Source organism: Apium graveolens, chromosome 5, assembly GCF_009905375.1.
Source record: "Apium graveolens cultivar Ventura chromosome 5, ASM990537v1, whole genome shotgun sequence".
Lineage (NCBI taxonomy): Eukaryota > Viridiplantae > Streptophyta > Magnoliopsida > Apiales > Apiaceae > Apium > Apium graveolens.
Window position 1 is genome coordinate 245,075,380 of NC_133651.1, and position 8,054 is coordinate 245,083,433.

General features: G+C 35.8%; 1 protein-coding gene across 1 annotated transcript; it reads left to right on the forward strand.

The window, feature by feature from the left end:
• The first annotated feature begins 226 nt into the window (after positions 1–226).
• On the forward strand, positions 227–835 carry LOC141660851 (uncharacterized). The gene is made up of 2 exons (XM_074467834.1): positions 227–410; positions 498–835. Exons 1-2 carry the CDS (start codon positions 227–229, stop codon positions 833–835), a joined length of 522 nt encoding a protein of 173 aa, XP_074323935.1.
• Positions 836–8,054: the final 7,219 nt, after the last annotated feature.

Genomic DNA, 8,054 nt, shown 5'->3' on the forward strand with positions numbered 1-8,054 from the left:
GCTCGATTCTTCCTGGAAGATAATTAGCTATACAGGCGAACCTTCTTCGCGCTCACTCTCAAATGTGTTGATCGGACGAGGCAAATTATTATCTCCGGGAAGTGCACGAAGGAATCTGCGGAGATCACCTAGCTGCCAAACCACTAGCCTACAAAGTCGTCAGATAAGGTTATTATTTGCCAACTATCCACACAAACACAGTTGCATATGTAAAGAAGTGCACCAAATGCCAAAAGTTCAACAATGTGCCGAAACAGAGTCCAAGCCTTCCGGGTCAATACTGTCCCTGGTCCCTTTCGCTGTTTGGGGAATTGACATCATGGGTCCTTTTCCCCGGGCCAAAGGGAATTTGCGCTACATGAATAAATTGGTAGAGGCTAAGGCCATGAGAACCATTAATCAGCAGGACTGTATCAAATTCATGGATTCAATCGTGATGAGGTTTGGGATTCTGATGGTCTTGATCTCGGATAACGGGCTGTAGTTTGTTGGATCAGACTTTGAAGCATATCTGAAAGAGCTCGGAATCAAGCATAAGAAAACATCCGTGGCCCACCCCCAGGGAAACAGACAAGTAGAGGTTACCAACAGAACAGTACTCCGGGGCCTAGAGAAAAGGTTGGAGGAGTCTAAGAAGAACTGGCCAGACGAGCTTCTGAAAGTCTTGTGGTCCTACAGGACCACCTCCAGGACTGGAACTAGAGAGACTCCTTTTAAGCTTGCCTATGGTACCGAGGCTCGACTACCAGTGGAAACCAGATCCCCCTCCCACAGAGTCATCAATTTCGACGAAGTCTCAAATATTGAAGGCCTCAAGACCAACCTGGAACTCTAATATGAAGTAAGAGACCGGGCTGTGGAAAAGATGGAAAGCTACAAGGAAAAGACAAAGCTCTATTTTGCAAAGAAGGCCAAGATCAGGGAATATGAGGTGGGAGATCTAGTACTCCGGGATACCGAAGCTTCAGACCCAACAAACCAAGGAAAGCTACAGCCTAACTGGGAAGGCCCCTACATAGTCAAAGAGGTGTTCCGTTCGGGAACATACAAGTTAAACTACCTCAGCGGAACCGAAGTCCCCAACACCTGGCACGGAGCCCGGCTAAGGAAATTCTACCAGTAAGGGAAAAGTGCACATTCTGGGATAATCTCTATGTTCTTGCTATGATATCTCGATTTAAACACTATTCTCATTCACCCCATAATGTAAATTTTGCTATATATCGATTTAAATGAAAAACTTTATTTTGAGCATCCCATAGCTTGAATAAATTTCATTATATTGCTTGTTTACTGTCATCATACGCACACCCGAATGCATGATTTAGATAAATTTTACCCCATCCCGGGGTCAAAAAACACAACCCATGTGTACTTAGAAAAATTTCTTAAAATTGGAAATTTTACCTCATTCCGGGGTCAAAAAACACAGCCCATGTGTACTTAGAAAATTTTCTTAAAATTGGGAATTTTACCCCATCCCGTGGTCAAAAAACACAGCCCATGTGCACTTAAATTTTTTTCTTAAAATTGGAAATTTTACCCCATCCCGGGGTCAAAAAACACAGCCCATGTGTACTTAGAATTTTTTTTTAAAATTAGGAATTTTACCCCATCCTGGGGTCAAAAAACACAGCCCATGTATACTTAGAAAAATTTCTTAAACTTATAAATTTTACCCCATCCCTGGGTCAATAAAAACACAGTCCATGTGTACTTAAAAAATTTTCTTAAAGTTATAAATTTTATCCCATCCCGGGGTCAATAAAAACACAGCCCATGTGTACTTAGAAAAATTTCTTAAAGTTATAAATTTTACCCCGACCCGGGGTCAAAAACACATCCTATGTGTACTTGAAAAACTTTCTAAGTTCTAAATCAAATACAAAGCAATGAAATGCAGGGAAAGCACAAATACATTGAAATAAACCCGGGGAAACCGACCCCCGAGACAAATCAAAATACGTTCAAATACAAACCAGATAAAGAAGCCAAAAGGCTTAGTTTAGAAATACTTAGACTTAAAATATCAAATTCAAATTACATGCCATAAATGTCAAAGTCTTTAATCTTTTGCGGCTGGATCGGCGGGAGGAGAAGGAGGTTGCTCTAGTTCGTCTTGGGGAAGAGGAAGCTGCCGAGCCAAAGGAGATTCGGGCATATGAGGCGCATTGGTGGACAGTCCAGCCCCGCATTCTCTTTCCAGGATGGCATTAGCCTCATTCTCCATCTGGGTCTCCTCCTCAATGTACTTTTCAAGGAAGACATCGATGGTACCCTAAGGATTATCGGTGAGGTACCGGGAGGCAACCCTCCAGCAAATCTGGATCTTCTCCAGTGCCTTGTAATTCAACTCCTCAAAATAAGCAGGAGTGCCTCGGAAGCTGGCCAGAACTTCCTCCGGAGGGGGCCGGGCAGCTAGATCATCCTTCAGCTTTTTGTTTTTGGCCCTCATCTCCCGGACAGAAGCCTCAGCCCGGTCCTGCCTCTCCCTTATCTCGTCCAGAATCTTTTTGTGAGCCGCAACTTCCTTGGCAATGGTCTCCTTCACATCTTTGAGCTCCCGGGAGAGGTTCTCGGCCTCCGTCTTGGCAACCCCCCGTTGTCCACTTTCGCCTTCAAGCTCCGAATAATACAAACCAATCCAGCAACCCGGGAGTTAGCCTGAAAAAGTTACATGTCAGAGCTAGAAGATATAAGGCAGAAAAAAGACAAGTACAAAAATAATGATACAAACACTTACAGAAGTCACATCCTCCTGTAGAGAAACTAGAAAGTTCTCGAGAGGCTCCTTCCGGTATTTCTTCCTCTCGGCAGTGCTGGAAAAAATTTCAAACAACTCCTTCCGGCGAGTCTCCGGAGTAAAGCTAGCCAACAGAGCCTTGAGGGTATTCGGGGTGTCCGGAGCCAACTCGGTAGCGATCTTCTTTGAGGCTCGGCTCTCTGAAACCTCGGGTTATTTTATTGTCGATGTGTAAATTCTTTTCTAAACTAAATGTTATATATTGTTTCCAAAATCTAGATTTATTGGTTACGTGAGTATAATTGTTATGTGATTAAGTGGTACATGTGGATTTGATCATGTGATTAGTAAGGATAATTTATGAATATTATGTAAGTATATGTGAAATTTCTGTGAAATAATATTTTGAATGATTTTCTGTAATTGCGGTGTATATGTGCCAAAATTGCGAATTTTGATTATTAATATTCTCAGAATAAGTCATATATTATTTAGGTATTTTCAAGTGATTTATTGGTTGTTATATGATTTTATAAATAATTTGCGGGTTTATTTGATATTTTTTCTAATTAATTATTAATTATTTGTGATTATTCGAAATCCCGCAACTTCAACGGTGTAGGAAATCTACAAACCAAAACATTTCCAAAAAAAGATTTCTAGACTAATTTGGTAATTCCGAGCACTTTTCGTGTTTTGACTTTTTCGATCCGGAATACGGTTTTATCTGCAAAGATTCTGGGTCAGTTTTACGGATGTTAAAATATTATTTTATTGTCTCGATATACGTGTAACCTAGATATTTTTGTTATCCGAGATATTTGGTTAAAGTATTAGTTTTTATTAAAGTACGTGCATCTAGGGGCTTGGAGCCCCAAATCTTAATTAAAGGTATTTAAAATTCAATTAATATTATTATTAATTGAATTATTCTTATTTTATTAATTATAAATAGACCATTCGTCCGTTTAATATGCAACAAATGCTTCTAGATTCAGAAAAATATTATGCTTCTATTAAAAATACTTTCGAGACATAAAGTCTTTCGTTTCGAAAGGTCGCTTGATTTTGTAAACATTTCTAAGTCGCGTAACTATCAAAGAGTTGTATTTTGACTCGATTTCAGTTTTAAACATACCGAGTCAAATGTTTTGACGGTCTGAGTTATGTGGTACATGAATTATGTGTTTATGTGCGTAGGTGAGTAAGAGTCTTGTATGTGACTGTCATAATTATGTGCAATTCTTGTTCTATAAATATGATACATGATTTGAGTAAGATGATAATATATTTTGATTTGCGTTGGACAATTATATGTTGAGTTATGAAATCAGATTGAGTTGATTGTTTGGTGATTAAAATAGAATAACATGGGGATATTCTAATAAATAGACAAGATAATATTAAATTTTTGATATGAATTGTACGAGCGGTAATTTATAAATATTATGTTTAAAATGGTGTGACTGTAAGATAAAGTCAAAACATGATTACGTGTCAAGTGATATTTGATAAGTTTAAAGGAGTTATATGAGTTCAATTCTGATTATGTGTAGACTGATAATTGGTAAGTCAAAAGGGTTATATAGGTTGACCTTTGATTATGTGTTAAATTTTTATCGGTATGCGTGATAGGTATATGCGACGGGCTATAGATACGGGGTTTGATAGTTATAAGTTAAAATTGATAGACTCTATAGTGATTGTAGTATTGTCTTATTCTCGTAAAGGATCCGGACGAGACGTGCGATATCAAGGACGTACAGAAGGTCAAATGGTATCGCAAAGCGAATAAGGAATAACTCGAGAAAGTAACGATGTGCTGTAGATAGAGTATAGTCAGATGTTATATGTGAGTTATGAGATACATAAATTATGGAGTAATCAGTATGATACTGAGATGTTAGTTTGGAATCGAATTTAAGGAAAGTTTTCTAAATCCTTTCTAAAGGATTTCATGCACATAAACACAATGAAAATGAGGTAAAATTAAATAAAAACCAGAATAAAATCGAAACCCTACGCATGATCCATGTGAAAAATTAATATTTAATTCGTAGTAAGGATCTTTACCTTAAAGAAGCTTTAAGAGTTCATTAATGGGGATTAATGGAGTCCCAAACCTTGTTGAATCATGACGTATCCCGCTCTCGCGATCTACGCTCTACGGTATCCACACAAACGCTTTTCTTGAAGGATTGATGTGTACTAGCACCTGAAAACTCCATTTCTACCTCTTTTCCTCTTTCTCCTTGAACGACTAGGGTTTTATAAACCATGTATCCATATATATAAATCAGCCCTCAAAGAGTTTATTTAGAGAGAAGAATGATTTTTCTAGTTATAATCTAATTATATTTAATACTAATCCGAAATCCTAATTTATTATTTAATTAAGTAACACTTAATTAATTAATAACTTATTTTAGAATTAGTTTAAGTAATTTCTCTATTTTATTTATTTAATTAATTAAGTCATACTTAATTAATTTCATAAATAAAACAAATTACTTATTTAATTTAAATTCATATTTAAATTATTTCTCCCACAAGCGTTTTTTGTGTGTGACCATGTAGGTTATTATTATGTTGGTAATAATTTTAATATCTCATATTAAAATTATAAACAATGAGCGGCATCTAGTAAAACATCATTGCTACCCAAGTAATAATAATTAAATCGGTGATTCGATTAAACCTTTCGTGATAATGTACAATGTAATATAATCCCTTTAACCACATATTATAGATTCAACTAGAGGCATGTAATGTGTCATCCTCATCATAGTTTAATCCATGTTTTCTTGATCAATGAGTAGACTATCATATCAAATCAACATTTGAGCGTGGCCACGCATTTCATAGTCTAGCTCACATAAGAGGCCAATAACGTCACTCATTAAATTAGGAGGGTTAAATCATTTCTAGATCATTCATATTTCTCATACGATTCATAATATACCTGAAATACACTTTTATCATTACTCGGTCAAAGTTAACTTTTAATATAATCAAAGTACATTAATTCTCGTATAAAAATATAATAATTTCCAGTCTAAGGACCATTACATCATTATCACAGTGAGAATTACTTATGACACAACAGACATATAGAATCTCACATTGGGTCTGTCTAGTACCATGTACATTTACATCTGCTTGTGTTTTTGACTTTAGTATCACTATACCTATGATCAATGAGATGTGATCATCAATCAATAAACACACCAGTCTTAATGCATTATTATTGTCCATAATAATAATACTCGACTAGGGACCTTTAGGAATATTGATACTATTTTCACAATCTCATTAGGTAACGTACTTAAAGATATAATTCATATCATATTCTAAGGATATTTATTAATCTAATATTTATATCGTAGTAAATTAAGATATAATAAATTATAAAAGGGAATAATCGATAGAATATAAACATTAGTAATCCAAATGTTTTAAATTAACTCATTATAGTGTTGTCTCTAGGGCACAAATACTAACACTTTCTTATATATGTTGCATATATATTGATGTTTCTTTCAAGATTATGGTATTATGTTTATGTTGTGAACCATATCTAGTAAACCTTTACTTCTGAGAATGAAACCCATGATTTCCTTCTACTTTCAAGTCCTGAAAAGCAAAACACTTTCTCATACCCCATGAATACATACCCTACGATACCACTTCAAAATTACCAGATACCTTTCCTTCAATGAATACACACCCTTGTATACTTGATTTCATTTCTTAAATACCAAACCTTTATTATTACAAAGTTGAAACTCTTGCCGTACCGGATTTGATTACCAAATACAAATGTTGTTTTTAGTTAAATGTTTTACAATTGCCAATTATGATTTTGTTTATCAAATGAATGTTTTTATTGAATTGAATTATTAGAATTGGATTGTTTTTATAAAATATATGGATTAGATTCATGGTCAAATGTAGGCCAAAGTGTGCCTTGGATCCAGTATAGAGAACAGGGTTGTGTGCCATGTTCGGGGTTAGTGCGTGACTGATCAGCAGCCTAACCTTTGGTTTTTAGTTAAAACGAGATAAGTCCAGTTCAATAATCTCTTAATGATTGAATTTCCTTGTTTTCAATTGATACACAGATTGATGAATGCTTTTATATTATACTCGGATCTTATGAATTCATGATAAACTATTTCAGACTGTTATTGTTATATTGGTACTTGCTGAGCATTGTTGTTCACCCTTACTTTTCTTTTAATCATTTTAGAAAGGTGTAAAGATGAGTTGCTCGAGTACGATAGCATTTAAGGCTAAGTCTAGGCAAAGAGTAAGAGTGGTTATGTTATCTAGAGGTCAAAGAAGGTATCTAGTGAGTTTAATGAGGAAGTTTCGAGTTAGGGTTATTTATTGAGATTCAGATGTAAATCAGGTTTGTAAATAAAGTAGTAGTGATTCTTCTTATCGTAGATGACTTGATATTGTAAAATATGTTGTTTATTAATAATAGTGGTTGATTCTAATTTCAATGTTATAACCTATATGCGGTCCTATTTTTAGGGGGTTAAGCTATTTTCTTCTAAATTCTTTTCAAATGTTCAGGTTTTTAAATTCTTTGATTTTTTTTTATTATTGTTTTAAAAATACATGTTTTTAAAAGTGTTTTAAAAGTGTTTTCGTGTGCTGACGTTAAATCCATCCCCCCATATTTGAGGGGCGTCATAATGCGCTTATCACGTAGACTTTCATGATATGAGAGACATGTCGTGGGCAGTTCTGAAAGTGATAGGAAGATAAGTTACACCTCGGATGGGGATCATAGAATTTCTAAATCCGTAAAGGGGGTCTTCAAGGCAGGGGTCCATATGCAGATGGCCCAGTTTCATTCTATTGAGTGTGTGTTCAAAGATTATATTTGCAGAGGATCCGTTATCAAACAAAATCCTTTTTACTTCATTATCCGAAATATCTAGAGTCACTACCAATGCTTGGTTGTGTTCCGGATCCAGTCCCTTATAATCGGCATAAGAGAAGTAGATTGGTTCGTCTTCAAAAGGCTGGATCATCATGATGTTACTGTCCATATCTGGGCTCTTGGGTGGAGATGTAGTGCCTCCAATGATGACGTTTACCACATGCTTTTCATCCCTCGGGGCTTTATCTTTGTCATTGGGCTTCCTCTGCATATACTGGTTCATATTTCCTTTCTTGATTTGATCTTCATTGAACATCTTGAAGGAGAAATAGTTTTCGGGTGTGTGTCTGTGGTCTTCATGGTACCCAAGTGTTTATCTCTTGCCCTGTTCTCCGGGGGTGCGAGAAGGGGTTCCGG